The sequence below is a fragment of the Aulonocara stuartgranti genome (genome assembly GCF_965226115.1).
Source record: "Aulonocara stuartgranti genome assembly, chromosome: 22".
Taxonomy (NCBI): Eukaryota; Metazoa; Chordata; class Actinopteri; order Cichliformes; family Cichlidae; genus Aulonocara; species Aulonocara stuartgranti.
In genome coordinates, this window is record NC_138957.1 from 11691217 (window position 1) to 11707427 (window position 16211).

Sequence of the window (16211 nt, forward strand, 5' to 3'; positions counted from 1 at the left end):
GAATAATCCTTCTGTGTCTGATTCTGGGTTATAGTGCGGCCTCTTCCTCTCTTTTGATTGGTTGTTCTCTGCCAACAGAACCTTGTAAGTATTATATTGTGCTGTGTCTACTGGAGAAAAAAAGACAACATGAAGCTACTGAAAACATGACTTGTGGTTGTTGGTTTGGACTGAACTGGTACAGCTGAAGGCTCAGCTTCATACTGGGATCTTGTGATTCCTGTATGAAGTGAACGCTGATCTGAAAATAGAAACTTTATCTTTTTTTTTCTTCCTTCATACAGGTAAACAAACTATGATGAGATGACTGTGAGGATATCCTCTCTGTGTGATATCATACAGCCAGGGTCGCCACAAGGAGGGGCCGGGGAGGGGGGGGGGCACTGGTCCACCCTAGCAAGGCTGTTATATGTTGGTATTATTTTAATAAACATGAGGTTAGAGAGAGAGGAAGACACCCTACAGTGAGTTGAAACATTAACCGTTATTTATTCCTGCATATACTATTTTGCCATTCGTATTGTGTCACTTTGTACAGGGAGTGCAGAATTATTAGGCAAGTTGTATTTTTGAGGAATAATTTCATTATTAAACAACAACCATGTTCTCAATGAACCCAAAAAACTCATTACAGTTTTTTCTGATTGCTTAAGCACATTTATTGTAACTATTGGCTAATTTTGCAAAACTCTTCACACAAATAAGAAAACCTGTCACCCAATAATCAAAACATTGTAGTTCTCTTGTAAAAGCAAACACAGCTAGATTAACTCTTCACACCTTCGTAAAAATGGTGTTTCCGTATCAAACAGTACACACAAGCCATCATCTACTAAGCACACAATGCGCCAACTGCACACTGATGGTATGAATACAAAACACATCTGGCTTTTGCTTTCTCTGTGCACAAGGTAGGCTATGTCAGTTTGAGCTCATACTGCTGTCATAGATCCATAAGCATAGAGGGATCCAAACTTCAAGTACTGGTGTTTATTCAAACACATCAAAACAAACACAAGTGGTTATTTCCAAGTATAGGATTATTTGCAACCGCCATAATGACTATATGGGTTACTTGGTCTGCAGTGAACATGCTTCCTCTGCCCCAGCATCTGGTCATCTAGCAATTCTGTAAAGTAACAATTTCAGTATTTTTACATCAATGGTATTGGTGTGTTTCTCATTGGCATATGGCAGTGCTACAAATCTTTGTGCGAAGTGACTGTACTCACCGATTCTCATTTCAAGATGTCCTTATGGTACTTGCTACAGTGTAGCGGCTCGAGTTAGGCTGGACCCGTTGGCCAGCTACCCTCAGGGTCATTCCACGGTTGATTACATGGTTCACTATTGTAGCTCTGATGTCATCAGTGATTCTATTTCTTACTCTTCCTACCCTTCCTCTCACCCCTCCTCATCTTCCTCTCCTCCCTCCTCGTCTTCCTCTTGCTCCTCCTTGTCCTTGTCGTCCTCTTCATCCTACTTCTTCACCTCCACGTCCTCTTCCTCGGCCTCCTCTACTTCTCACTCTTTCTGCTCCCTCCATTGTACTCCGCACACACAGCTTACCTGTATTATAGTGCTTAGGCTGATTGCAAAGTGAACTGATTATCTAAAAAAGTTTTCACATGTGAAAGTGTGCCAGACAGTTGGCAAATTAGTGTTAATGATAGCCATACATGTGTATACTTTTGCTAGGAGTGTGTTGGAAATTTGGTAATTGAGTGTTGTGCAGTGAATTGTGCCTACAGTTTTGCAAAGTGTGTGTTACAAAATTGCAAACTGAGTGCAAAGCAGTTTTTGTGCTTTTAGTTTTGCAAACTCAGTGAGTGGTTTTGCTATAAGTCTGAATAGTTTTAGAGATTGTGCTACAGGAATCACAGTTAGGGTTTAAGCATTCAGAAAAAACTGTAATATCAAAGCTGAATGTTTTTGGAAGTAGTTTTTAGTTTGTTTTTAGTTTGAGCTATTTTAGGGGGATATCTGTGTGTGCAGGTGACTATTACTGTGCATGATTATTAGGCAACTTAACAAAAAACAAATATATACCCATTTCAATTATTTATTTTTACCAGTGAAACCAATATAACATCTCCACATTCACAAATATACATTTCTGACATTCAAAAACAAAACAAAAACAAATCAGCGACCAATATAGCCACCTTTCTTTGCAAGGACACTCAAAAGCCTGCCATCCATGGATTCTGTCAGTGTTTTGATCTGTTCACCATCAACATTGCGTGCAGCAGCAACCACAGCCTCCCAGACACTGTTCAGAGAGGTGTACTGTTTTCCCTCCTTGTAAATCTCACATTTGATGATGGACCACAGGTTCTCAATGGGGTTCAGATCAGGTGAACAAGGTGGCCATGTCATTAGTTTTTCTTCTTTTATACCCTTTCTTGCCAGCCACGCTGTGGAGTACTTGGACGCGTGTGATGGAGCATTGTCCTGCATGAAAATCATGTTTTTCTTGAAGGATGCAGACTTCTTCCTGTACCAGTGCTTCAAGAAGGTGTCTTCCAGAAACTGGCAGTAGGACTGGGAGTTGAGCTTGACTCCATCCTCAACCCGAAAAGGCCCCACAAGCTCATCTTTGATGATACCAGCCCAAACCAGTACTCCACCTCCACCTTGCTGGCGTCTGAGTCGGACTGGAGCTCTCTGCCCTTTACCAATCCAGCCACGGGCCCATCCATCTGGCCCATCAAGACTCACTCTCATTTCATCAGTCCATAAAACCTTAGAAAAACCAGTCTTGAGATATTTCTTGGCCCAGTCTTGACGTTTCAGCTTGTGTGTCTTGTTCAGTGGTGGTCGTCTTTCAGCCTTTCTTACCTTGGCCATGTCTCTGAGTATTGCACACCTTGTGCTTTTGGGCACTCCAGTGATGTTGCAGCTCTGAAATATGGCCAAACTGGTGGCAAGTGGCATCTTGGCAGCTGCACGCTTGACTTTTCTCAGTTCATGGGCAGTTATTTTGCGCCTTGGTTTTTCCACACGCTTCTTGCGACCCTGTTGACTATTTTGAATGAAACGCTTGATTGTTCGATGATCACGCTTCAGAAGCTTTGCAGTTTTGAGACTGCTGCATCCCTCTGCAAGATATCTCACTATTTTTGACTTTTCTGAGCCTGTCAAGTTCTTCTTTTGACCCATTTTGCCAAAGGAAAGGAAGTTGCCTAATAATTATGCACACCTGATATAGGGTGTTGATGTCATTAGACCACACCCCTTCTCATTACAGAGATGCACATCACCTAATATGCTTAATTGGTAGTAGGCTTTCGAGCCTATACAGCTTGGAGTAAGACAACATGCATGAAGAGGATGATGTGGACAAAATACTCATTTGCCTAATAATTCTGCACTCCCTGTATGACCCTCACGGTTTCCTGCTACACCCCTGTGCTGTTTTGAATTGGTGTGCTACCCCAATATTTTTAGTGGTCGCCATATGGCCATACATTGAAAAAATTCAGGAGGTGGCCCTGCACAGAGCTTGCTGAATGTAAGATGCTGGCAGTGGTTGGAGGAGCATGAAGTAGAAACATGTTTAATATGAACATCCAAACTTGGAACAGGAGACAGCAGACAGCAAGTCGAGAGGAGCACTCAATCACCGTTAACGGTTCTTTAGTGTCATAAACGAGTCAGAGTGGCTGGTAAAACTTGAGGGTAAATTTGATATGAGCAGCCATGTCTTGTGAAGCCATCTGCGGGAGGATCCAGTCGGTACACAAAGTTGTGCCAAGGCTCAGGTCTGACTCTGCTGTGAGGATGAACGAGGAGATCTGAAAACCAAACTGAGCATAAACAGATGAATGAATTCGAACAACTAACTCTTTTTCCAGGCTAAATGAAGATCTTCTAAATTAGTGACACACCATTTCCTCTCCAGCTTATGGGCTATCTGATTTGTTCAGCAGGTGATGGTTTTGTACCTCTGCAGACTATTTTATCATTTGTTTATTTTTAAGGGATTAGTGTTTTTTTAAACCCTGTAAATAGTGCCTGAAATAAAAGCCATTATTATTTATAGAAATTGTGGAAATTCTTTGTCTGCTGAGATATAATCACACAGAATTAATCTCACAGGGAACACTTGTCACAGGAAACTGATTACACCTCCACAACAACAAAGCCCACAATGCGGGAACAGTGTGACGTCTGGACGTTCGCATACTGTGTGCAGTCATTTCACTGCTTCTGTGCAAAACCAATCCTAAGCACATCAAGCACTCAAACGATAGCAGAAAATGCAAAAGGCACTAAAGCAAAAACTGCTTTAAAAGGTGAGACACTACAAAGAAAAATATGAGTGGCATCTGAAGAGCTTCTTTGACAGCCAGAGGAGTCCACATCTTTTTCACACAGAGCTGCTACCAGCCCAATGTTGTTTGTTAATGAAGTTTTTCAGCTGAAAGGTTTTGTGGAATCTTTTGTTCGTGGAGTCCAGAAAAAATGAAGTCAGATGCTGACCGTGGCTTGGAGCCGAAGAAGGACACAGTTGAGTTATATAACGGCACAAAGCTTCTGGAATTATTGAAGAAGAGTCAGTTTGTGACTGAACGGTGTGGACAAGAGGATTTTTGCAGCCTTATGTCATATGGATTTGGAAAATATTTGTAATTCACAATTGCGTGATCTAAAGTCTGTGGTACACAATTTACTGCAAACTGCATGAAATCTAACGCAGAAAAAAATCTTCTTCTGCCTGTTGTGGTTGTGATAGCTGCTACTAGAAAGGTTTATGAGGGGGACATGTCTTGAGAACAAGTGCATAATTGGCTCAAAGCTGTGAGCTCGTTACCAAAACTCTGTCACAAACGTCTTCACTCAGTTTTCATGCTGTGTTAGAGGCAAATACACTTATTTCTGCTCCCCAGTAATACTGTATTTTACTGAAACAGGCAGAAATGAACTGAACTCTGAGGGGCACTTTTCTCTACTGAATCTGTAACAGATAAATGCAGAAAATCCATCTTTTAATGAATTGTGTCAATGTGTTAGATTATTGTCTGAATGTTGCAGTGTGCTATAAAAAAAAAAACCAAACTAAAAACGTGGTGTGGCAAAGTAACATTAACTGTGACAGCTCGTGAGCTGACAGTAAATAATGTTTTTTTTATACATTGTGGAGGCCAGCTGTTCACACAGATTTCAGGTTTATGGTGAAACAGTTTACAACATTTAATTTTTTTTACAGTTTTTCTCGATTGCTAAAACACATTTCTTGAAACTACGCCTCATATCCTCACAACATTAAACACAAATCCATAACATCTCACTCAATTTCCCAAACATCCTATTTCCAGGTCAAAATGAAGCTCTACACCCAAAACTATTCACTCCTGCTGAAAAACCAAACTTTGCCCTCAGACATCAAACACAAGCCCTCAAAAACACACACACTACAACAGAGTTTTGCACACTGGTACAATTAATTCAAAACAATAGTTCCAAAACAAATAGGTTGCTTATGGTTCTCCCCTTCAAAACCCTTGTCACATGATAAACACAAAAGACGCAACCAATGTATGTACAGTAGCACATTGTCATTCATGTACTATACAGTACAACACACACCAGAAACATTATCCCACCTCAGCATCTTGTCTTTGGTCTGGGTCAGGCCAGAGAATCTCATCCACATCACAGGCTATATTGGCCCCAGCCAGGCAGCGGGGGTAAAATCCTGTTGCATGCCTGATCCACCCCTGGCATGCATCTACTGATATGTCTAGGCAGGCCTCTTCCATGGCCTGAAGGAGGTGAACACGGACATAAGGTTCTCGGTCATACACTTGCCGAAAATAACTCCTCTATCGGGTTTAGAAAGGGAGAGTATGCAGGCAGAAAGATATTAGAAAACCTTGGGTTATTGGTAAACCAGTCACGAACCAGAGCAGCGCGATGGAAGCTGACATTATCCCACACAACAACGTAGTGAGGCTGCTCTGGCTGTGCTGGTTCCCTGTAGTCCAGCTGGAACATATGTTGTCTTAAACCATCAAGAAAAGCAAGGAGAAGCATAGTGTTATAGGGTCCTAGTACGGCATGGCGGTGGAGTACCCCTCGTTGGCTGATGGCTGCGCACATAGTGACATTCCCCCCACGCTGACCAGGGACATTTACAATAGCCCGATGGCCAATTATGTTCCTCCCCCTTTTCCTTCTTTTGGTCAGGTTAAAACCTGCCTCATCCACAAAGATTATTTCATGGGGAACAGGCCGTCCTTCAATCTCAAAGATTCTCTGCAAAACACATAACACAGTAGAGTCAATCGGTACCCTGAACCACAGTTCAAGAGTGCTGAAATGGCAGCATAAACTGCCATGCTGTGATGGTACACAATACTTTATACAGTATGAAAACTCATACCTGAACATATTCCACACGTTGGTTTTTCACTCTGTCAGAGTTTCGTTCGAAAGGGACTCGGTATGCCTGTTTCATCCGGAATTGATTCTTTCGGAGGATGCGGTCAATTGTGGAGAGGCTGATGGCATTTATGCCTCGAAAAAGATGATCATCCTCAATCACTCTCCTTTGAATCTCTTGCAGGCGGATTACATTATTTGCAATTACCATGTTTACAAGTTCCCTCTCTTGCTCCTCCGACAAAAGCCTTAACCTGCCTCCACCAGGTGGTCGTCTCTGTGTCCTACAAAAATAGAAGCACTCATTACTGTAACTGTCACACATTCATTTTACAGGCAAATAATGGAAACATACTGAAACTCAAGACACATAAGTTCAGTAACTTAAATGTTACTGTACAAAGCAGTCTTACTGCAAGTACACCTACCTGTTTTCCTCCCTGAAGGTTCTGATGATGGAGGCAACAGTGAAGCGACTCAAATTTGGTTGTACTCGTTGCCCAGCCTCCCTCATAGTCATCCCATGGACAAGGACATGGTCAACTAAAGTGGCTCGAATTTCATCCGAGACTGACTGTCTTCTTGCCCTTGCTCTTCCCCTTCCTTGTCGCCGTCGTTCTCCACCTCCTTCACCACGTCCTCCTCCTCCTCCACCTCTCCCTCCTCCTCCACCACCTTCCTGTTGTCCTAGACCACCTCCTCCTCCTCTTCCACCACGTCCTCCTCTTTCACCATGTCCTCTTCCTCCACCATGTCCTCCTCCTTCACCACGTCCTCTTTCTCCACCACGTCCTCCTCCTCTTCCACCACGTCCTCCTCTTTCACCAAGTCCTCTTCCTCCACCACGTCCTCCTCCTTCACCACGTCCTCTTCCTTTGCATCTCTTTGGATCCATTGTTTCAAACCTGAATGAGCTGGCTTTGGCCCTTTTATCTATCCATCGCAGGTTCTGATTGGTGTGTGCTAAATTTTGACTCCTAGTGTTTCCACCTGGTTAATTGTGTGCTAATTGAGCTCAAGCTATGCTGACTTAAGTTAACATTATTGCATGCTAGTGCTTTCTAAATGACTACAAGCACTGTAAAATGTAGGGATTTGTGTGTAGAGTTTTGCAGTAACAGTTCACCAAATTTGAGTCATGTGTCAAAGCAGGGAATAGTGTTTATAGTTCAGGGAAATGGGTGAGCTTTTTGAACAATAGCGTTACGGTTTTGAAATTTTAGTTTAGAGGCCTGGTTATAGTGTTTAAGCAATCGAGAAAAACTGTAACAACTAATATAGAGACTAGTGTTCTGCTCTTGGTAGATTGCAGTTATTATTACTGAAGTGAATTGGCTCTGTCTTTGTAAATATATTACAGCACATTATAAGTACATCATGCTGTGACTGAACACATCACAGTAATTTGTCTCACTTAGTTATTCTGTCTGTTAGCCTATAAAATTTAATCCATCTTATTTTCTTATATTCACCTGCTGTGTTCTGCTCTGCTTGGAATTTCTATGACTGCAGTAAAATTGCATCACCCATCTCAGCTCCTCCCTCTTCACAAAGGATGCTCCAGTGTGGCCTTTGCTAAAGGAAACAATAAAGGAACTCCTTTCCTTAGTGTTTGGAAACTGGAACTGCTCTGATTATGGCTCCCACACAGATACACAGACAGGGTCATGTCTCTCAGTGAGGAAACTTCATCAGAAACATGGACTACTCAAACGCACTTTCACACAATGAACAGTAGCAGCCAGACTGGAGTCCACAGCTATATAAGAGCAGAAAGCTCTAAAGGTGAGCAGAAGCAAAGAAATGTAAGTAAGCACTGAGACAAGAGCAGACTCCTTTCACTGGCTGCTGGCAGGGACGAGACACCTCATCAGCTCAGGTTAGAGCTGCAAAGCTGCAGATCTCCTCTCAGACTGAAATGAAGATCCTCATTCTGAAGGTCACCACCAGGTTTCTCATTGCTGATGTTCTACAGATACTATGATCAGACCGAAGGCAGGGTATCTGATATGGGTCCGTGTTTCTACAGTCATTGGTCCGTACCTGTGTTTCTCTGAGCTAAACTCAAATCACCAGCAGATTCTGGTCCAAGTCCCTGAGGAGCTCTGGAGACCCAGGATGAACCTGATATTTGGTGATGGTGGCAGTCATCCCCAAAAAACAGTAACTCCAGTGCAGTAAAAGTCGAGGTCAGGGGTACTTTTACAGCAGTAACTGAGTGAGTATTAACAGAAAAGCACTGGACAAGTTTTAATGATGTTGTTTTACTTCCTTTTGTTGGTCTTCAAATTTCCAATTTAAAAAAAAAACAGACACGAGAAAGCGTTTCTGGTTTACTCGTGTTTGCAGTTTTTAACGGACAGTAAAACCATTTGTCATGTACACACTCATTCTGCTGCTCTTCTCTGAGGTCACTACATTACATCAATCAAAGTAGTCAGACTGAGCCATGAAAACAACAAAACATGGCAGCAGTTTGATATAAAAGTTTTAAATTCACCCCACTGCTACAATAATGAACAGCACTGGCTACTGTTAATGTAATAACTGAAGAACTTTGTACTCAGTAGCTTCATTAGGAGGAAAACTGGAAAATGAAATTAAAAAATATAATTTTGTTTTATGAACTAAATTTTTATTTTTCATTTAAATTGTGCACCTTTAAATTTCTGTAGTTTTTAATTTTCTTATGAGAACATTTTATCAAACCAAATTATTTATTTCTGAATGTTTAAATGTTTTGGGAAGAGTAAAATGCTGGAAAAAAACAGAAATGTGTCCTGTGGTCTCAAACATGTTTTGAGCTCATTAGCTAAAAACTCTTAATGAAAGTAGTTGACTCATTCACCCCAGGATTATTTTTAGCACATTACCAGGAACCCAGGATTCAGTGGAACTCAGAATAAACAATCCTGGGTTAAAGAACTGGATCCTTTCAGGGCCCTCTGTTTTTGAAGCCCTGCAGGAGCTTTTTTTTTTTATTGCAAACACCAAAAAACATACATATTCAGGAAGATTTTATTTGGTCTTGTGAAAATATTTTCTGTCTCCGATCAGTTAGTAAAACCAGTACAAACTGGTCTGGACTGGTCTCTACAGCTGCAGCAGCTGTGGCTGCAAAGTGTCCTGCTCCGTGATTGGGTCGTCACTGGCGTCTGCGTGGACCTTCATGTGCACGTCCCGGGAGCGCTTTTCCTGGTAGCTCTTGCCGCAGAGCCGGCAGCTGTATGGCTTCTCCCCACTGTGCATCAGCAGGTGCTTTTTCAGGTCATTCTTGGTGACGAAGGCCTTCCAGCACAGGTGGCAGCTAAACGCGCATTCCTTCCTGTGGAAGCGGAGGTGTGTCTCCAGGTAACCTTTGGTGCTGAAGCTCTTAGTGCACAGGCTGCAGCTGAATGGCTTCTCACCTGTGTGTGTCAGCTTGTGGGCATTCAGCCCTCCCACCTGCCTGAAGGCTTTCCCGCAGATGCAGCACTGGAAGGGTTTCTCGCCTGTGTGGATCCTCCTGTGAACCTCGAGGACGTGGATGGAGGCGAGGCTCTTCCCACATGTCTCGCAAGAGATGCGGTTGGATGGTTTGTCTCTGGTGTGGTTCCTGATGTGCAAGGTGAGAGCGCCGTTATCGATGAACGTCTTGCCACAGAACTCGCAGATATATGGTCGCTCCCCACTGTGGATTCTCTTGTGGCGCCGCAGAGCACCAGACCGCGGAAAGGACTTCCCGCAGACACTGCAGTGGTACGGTTTGATGCCGGTGTGACTCCTCATGTGAGTCTCAATGTTCTGGTAGGTTTTCCCGCATACGTGACAGATTTTGCCGGTGTCTCTGTGACTCTGCAGATGCTCTGTGAGCGTTTTTGATGGCGGCATACTTTCACCGCAGACCCCACAGACAGACTCTGCCGAGTGATTTTTGGCATGTTTTCTCAAACTTACTTTACTGTGAAAAGACTCACCGCAAACTTTACAGCGTGGCGGCATTCTGGCATTCTCTATGTCAGATGTCCTGGTGTGAGAGTGCGCCGGTGACTCGCCATCTTGACCCTCTAATGAGTGACTCTTTCTGTGAGTTTTCAAAGCGCTGCTCTCTATGAAGGTCTTGCCACAGCAGTTGCAAACATGCGGGCGCTCACCACTGTGGATCTTATTGTGGCGCCTAAGCGCACCTGGCCGGGGGAAGTGTTTGCCACAGACCAAGCAGTGGTACGGTTTGAGGCCTGTGTGGCTCCTCATGTGCGTCTCCATGTTCTGGAAAGTCTTTCCGCAGACACCACAGGTCCCACCAGTCTCTCTGTGTGACTGCAAATGTGTTAGAAGAACATCTGGCGAGTCGAGCTGCTGTCCGCAGATGCCACACATGCTCTTTGACTCCCTGCAGTGCATTTGGGCATGTTTCCTAAGGAAGCCTTGACTGTGGAACGAATCACCACAGACTCTGCAGTAGAGCACTGCTGACTTCAGATCTGGCATTGGTCCCTCGCGCTTTGGCTTCAGTGAGTCCGGCTGACTGTCCTCACTCCCGCTGTCTTTCTCATTTTGGTCTCCACCGTGCTCGTGGATCTTCAGGTGCTCTTGGAGAAGTTCACTCTGAGCAAAGCTGAGTCCACAGATGGGGCAAGGGTCAGTGCTTCTTCTGCTGTGAATCTTTTTGTGGCGCCTCAATGCTCCGGATCGGGGAAAGCTCTTCTGGCAGAGGACGCAGCTGAAAGGTTTAACTCCAGTGTGGCTCCTCATGTGTGTCTCCATGTTCTGAAACATTTTCCCGCAGACCCTGCAGGTCCCGCCTCCACCACTCATGGTTTCCATGTGAGATCTCAGATGGTCTGACAAACTGTCTGATGACTCAAAGCGCTGCTTGCAGACCCCGCAGAGATGCTCGGGGGAGTCTGAGTGCAATTTCACATGTTTCAACAGATTCCCTCGATGGCGGAAAATCTTTCCACAGAGGACACAAGGCTGATTTGTCGGGCGCGCCAACAATGCTGTCCGCTGTCTCTGCCCACTGGACTTCCTGTCTGTGGTTCTCCTATCTGTCCCTTTAATGCAGAGTGAGTTTTGGCTGCCTCTCCAGTGGTCATCACTTTTAGCTGCACAGGTGATGTCTGAGGAGGCAGGGCTGGGCAGAGGTGAAGGCATGTGGATGGAGTTTGCCTGTGGGCAGAGACTTTCATTAGCAGCAACCTTACAAAGAGCAGATGTGTCTGAAAGAAAAAAAAAGAAAAAACCGTCAACAGTTCATAAAAGCAATTGCGGCATGAAAGACACAGAAAGTAACAGTGAAACAACATGAAATACAGATGTTCAGTGTTTCCACTAGCACCTGAATGCAGCACACATCTGTAGCTCCATTCATAATTTATTTATATAGCACTTTAAAAACAACACATAGCCGATCAAAGTGCTGCACAGCAGAAATATTTTTAGATTTTTATTTTTAGATGCATTTTTTGGAGCCATCCATGACTTCAAATCGCTAAGACAAACAAGCAGGAGTCCAATTGAGGAGATATCAGAGTGATTGAAAGGTAGATAAAGCTGGCAAACGTCAGCATATAGATGAAATTAAATATCGTGTTTTCTGAAAAATCATACCCAGTGGCAGGAGAAACAATGAAAACAGTACTGCCCTGCGGTACCCCCCATTGTAAAGGGGCCACAGATGATGAAGCAGAACCCAACTTAAAACAAAAGTTCCTGTTAGAAAGATATGATTTTATCCACAAAAGTGCCAAGCCGGAAATTCCCACACAGTGTTGTAGTCCAGAGAATAAGGTTGGGCGATATGTAAAAATTTTCCAACCGACAATCGTCAGTCCAATAACCGACGATAGACGATATATTCATGGATGCACAGACTTTTCGATGGGCAGAGTGATGTAACAATGCACGGACTGATTTGCCCGTTTACAACACAGAAGAAGTCCAAACATGGACGAACTAATTGCCAACTTGCACACTGCAGGAGTAGGCGCAGATAGAAATGGACTGTTACCTCACCGAGGAGGTCGTAGACAGAGAAGACGATCCACTGGTTTGGTGGAAAATTCATGAAAAACATTTCCTATTGATGTCACACATGGCACGGAAATATCTGTGTATACCAGCCACAAGCACACCTTCAGAACGCATCATAATATTGTTAACCACCTGCGCACACTACTAAAACCGGATAAAGTAAAAATGCTTGTTTTCCTGTCAAAGAATTTATAAGTTTTGTTTGGAGGGAATATTTTACCTTCTTTTCTTCTTTGTTTCAGCATTAATATAGCTACTTTTTTGGATTATTCATTCATTTATTTATTTATTTGAGATGCGCCGAATAGCACAAAAGACTAAACTTTACATTGGGGATTTTTTTTTTATGTTCGCTGGAAGAGACATTTTGATTTTTAACTTATCTGTTGTTTGGTCGAGTGTGTAAGACAGATAAACACTGGAACGGCCTGTAAACACAGTTATAATGGAAAAAAAGAGGCCAGTTTCTCTTTGTTTCCTTCCCGACCATTGTGTTTTTTTAATTAAATAAAATGCTTTTCTTTCCTGAACATAGGCTACTGCGGTTCTTTCTTTCTGTTATGAGTTTGAATAAATGAATCGCTGCTGCATTTGGGTGCACTCTGAGGAGGGTGCATTTGTTCGCAGTTAAAGGAGGGTGCTGTTAAAACAACGCTATTATTTATTTCTGTTGACTGCCTGTTAGCTTTAACAGACACTATTAGCAAACTTACTCATGGACAAATAAATAAATAAATGGCCCTTGTAAAAACTTTCGACAATAGGCTGCCCTGTTGTCAGTAGTCTATATATTTGTCCAATCGCCCAACCTTACCAGAGATCAGCACAATCATGATCCATCGTGTCAAATGCAGCAGTCAGATTCAACTAAACAAGCAATGCATATTTACCACAGTCGATCGCCAACAAAATGTCATCACAGAAAGCAGATATTAGTTTTTTTGTCTCATATTAAACACATCTGTTTAAACTGCAGCACGTGTTAACAGGCCAATCACAGCTCTCACTGGCTCTCTCTAATTTTCATGTTGCTGTTGCTGAACAAAGCGAAATTCATACTAGTACTACAGTGTGCCAGGACCACAGAAGTTAAAGACAGTAACGAAAAAGGTGGATGAGGTGAAGTGAAAGCCTTAAATTTATGAGAAAAGAAAAATTATTATTATTATTATTTAGCAGATAGACTTATGGTATCAGTTTGAAAGTTCTAGGTGACCTTGTTCTCAGGTTATCACATTTACAAACTTGGGTGTTCATGCTGCCCGCCACCTGAATGATTTTCACATCATGTTATGCACATGTGCTAAAGACTTGTCCACCATATAGGACACATAGCAACCAACAGTTGCTGTGCAATTGACAGTGTTTACACGCAAATCCATCACTTCCATTCAAACTATGAAGCAGCAATGTTTTAGCAAACAAAGAAATCACAGGGAAGTAACCAGCAACCTTTCACATCCTGTGGTTGCTAGACGGTCTCAGACCAGTCTGTAGATCTGTGAGATTGAGACGTTTTTATCCTGATCCTAACCACGTGTCAGGTTAACCTGACGTGGTTATTGACTACCTGTCTATAAGACCTCAGAAGAAGCCTTTGTAAAACAACGTGGTTTTTGTACATTTGCGCCATGGCATTTCTAAGACTTGGTTATTAGCCAATGAGAAAATAGTTTCAGTCAGACTTGCCTCTCCATTTCACATATGGTTTCTTGAGTACAGAGACCTGATCTGAAGGCTTGAGAGCAGGTTGTGCCAAACCAGCAGCCGCCATCATGGTACCTACTGTCTCTGCTCTGCAGTGTGCCTGTATAAAGCTATGATGTTCCTCTGAGTATGTGCAGTAGGAGAATAGCCAGCAGGGAAAAAAAGCTTTCAAACTTTCTGTTTTGTTTTGTTTTAATAAAGTTGGTGTTTTAAAGTAGCTGCCCAGTGGCATTACAAGGATTGGTTCCTGAGCAGTCAGACTTTGAGGTTTTCTACGAGATAATGACTCTTTCAAACAGTGTCTTTGTTTGTCTCTCTGCCATGTGTGAGGCTGATAAGCCGCCCTTTTCCTTTTACTCTCCGGAGCTGTTCCTGAACTACAGTAATGCTCTTGTGATGTCACCTCTTCCCGATCAATATCGATTTCTGATTGAACAGCTCCGGTCCTGTTTGCCCGGAGAGCCACGGCAGCAGACACGGAGCTCACCTGTCCGGTTCAGCAGGACCACCGGGCTCAGCAGCGCCTCCAGCCGCCGCAGCTGTCGTCGGGACTCCTCCACCTCCCGCTCCAGCAGCCCGACGATCTGCTGCGCTGCCGCTTCGAGCCGCTCGGCGAGCAGCGGCCGCAGCAGACGGCCGGGTCCTCTGGAGGACCCAGAACCGCCGCTCTGCGTCTCCAACGCGCCCAGAACCTCCTCCGCAACCCGTGCCAGCAGCTCTGACACAGACTCCGCCAAAGCCCGGTGTCTGCAGCAGCTTGGCGGGGATTCTGTCAGAGACATCCCGGTTCAGAGCTCTGCGGCCACAGGAAGGTAAACAGCCCGAAAACCCGCTATGCTCAGTATCGACGAGCCAGAGCACGACCCTGCTGGAGTGGAGGACGCATCGCTTCCCGAGAGAGACCGTAGCGCAGGAACTATTTTTTGTGGAAAAAGTGTGCTAGTGTTTTTATATTAAGGCGGATAAATGTACCAGCTGAGCTGCTTTAAGTGTGAACCCTGTGTTTAACTGTCTAGACCTCTGCTGCCAATCAGAATTTGGGTAAAAGTACCAAAGCAAGAAACAAACGCACAGGAAATGAGAAGTTAGATCCGAAATATCAGCCTGTATTTGGTTTCTTATACTTGTTTTTCTACTATATCTGTTGTATTTATTTTTCTGTTTTCTTTCCGATTTGTTTAAAAATAAAATTTTATACACACACACACACACACACACACACACACACACACACACACACACACACACCAGTTTAGAGGTATAGAAAAATGAATTTTCAGCTGTGGTGACTTGTTTCCTCTTCTGGTTATAAAATCTGCAGCTCATCATCAAAGCCACTTCTTTACGTGAAGGTCCGTTTTGTGTGTTAAACGTGAACAGAAAGCATAATCAAGTCTTCCTTTCCTGTCACAATGATGGATTTAAAGCCAAACCAAAGAGGAAAACTTTATCCCTGCGGGGGGATAACTCGGGTTATGAGGTCAGAGTAATAGTAACAGTAATGTGATTACTCTGAGACACTCACAGTTATGTTCTCGCATTAATATGTTCCTCAGAACAGAAGATGAAGGTCGTCTGAGTGAAGGAAGCAACTGTACAGACAGGAAGTACTCTGAGCTAGTATTTTGGAAACTCCAATATTTAAACCACACTAAAGAACAGAGATCAGGATGTCACGTGCTATCATCATTGTGTGGTGGACCACTGGAGGGCTCCACTCACACCCAGTTCTCAGGAAGTGTTGTTGCTGTGTTTTGGAGGGAAAAGTATTGAGTTGTGTGGTGATGAGTTATAAACGAGGAGTGTTAATCGAGAGCTCTCGTGTCGTCTGTGTTTACCTCCACAATTGGAATAATTTCATCTTTAAATACTCTGAGGCCATCACCTTGGTTGAAACATTAACACACCACACATCAGCTCACTCTCAGTCTCAGACACACACACATACACACAGAGCTTGATGTGAAACAGCATCTGTGTTTAAACAGATGCACACAGACTCAGTGTGACACTTAGTTTCAGCTTTGAGCTGCATGTTTTTCAGTCTCTCTCCTTTTTATCAGACTGAAGAGTCAAGCGTCACCTGCTCACAGAGAGAAGCT

At 43.5% G+C, this 16211-nt stretch overlaps 2 protein-coding genes across 3 annotated transcripts; both read right to left on the reverse strand.

Annotated features, from left to right (window-relative positions):
- Positions 1 to 5055: 5055 nt before the first annotated feature.
- Positions 5056 to 7994, reverse strand: LOC309698175 (uncharacterized protein). The gene is made up of 3 exons (XM_082520478.1): positions 6816 to 7994; positions 6389 to 6671; positions 5056 to 6261 (listed from the first exon to the last, which is right to left on the reverse strand). The coding sequence occupies exons 1-3, from the start codon at positions 7280 to 7282 to the stop codon at positions 5803 to 5805; spliced, it is 1209 nt and encodes a 402-aa protein (XP_082376604.1). The 5' UTR covers positions 7283 to 7994; the 3' UTR covers positions 5056 to 5802.
- Positions 7995 to 9389: 1395 nt separating this feature from the next.
- Positions 9390 to 14993, reverse strand: LOC309699161 (uncharacterized protein). 2 transcript variants are annotated; one of them, XM_082522042.1, is made up of 2 exons: positions 14597 to 14993; positions 9390 to 11588 (listed from the first exon to the last, which is right to left on the reverse strand). In XM_082522042.1, exons 1-2 carry the CDS (start codon positions 14889 to 14891, stop codon positions 9481 to 9483), a joined length of 2403 nt encoding a protein of 800 aa, XP_082378168.1. In that variant the 5' UTR covers positions 14892 to 14993; the 3' UTR covers positions 9390 to 9480. The 2 variants fall into 2 exon arrangements, with proteins under 2 accessions (XP_082378168.1, XP_082378169.1); XM_082522043.1 differs by having other exon boundaries at positions 9390 to 11538; positions 14597 to 14671.
- Between the last annotated feature and the right edge of the window lie 1218 nt (positions 14994 to 16211).

Bases quoted from the DNA above. Each gene is read 5' to 3' on its own strand.
- LOC309699161 (XM_082522042.1), bottom strand. From the start codon at position 14,891: ATGTCTCTGACAGAATCCCCGCCAAGCTGCTGCAGACACCGGGCTTTG. The intron at 11,589-14,596 runs GTGAGCTCCGTG...TTTTTCTTTCAG, and splicing joins GGTCCTGCTGAACCGGACAG to ACACATCTGCTCTTTGTAAG.
- LOC309698175 (XM_082520478.1), bottom strand. From the start codon at position 7,282: ATGGATCCAAAGAGATGCAAAGGAAGAGGACGTGGTGAAGGAGGAGGA. The intron at 6,672-6,815 runs GTAGGTGTACTT...CTATTTTTGTAG, and splicing joins ACCTTCAGGGAGGAAAACAG to GACACAGAGACGACCACCTG. The intron at 6,262-6,388 runs GTATGAGTTTTC...TGTGTTTTGCAG, and splicing joins AACGTGTGGAATATGTTCAG to AGAATCTTTGAGATTGAAGG.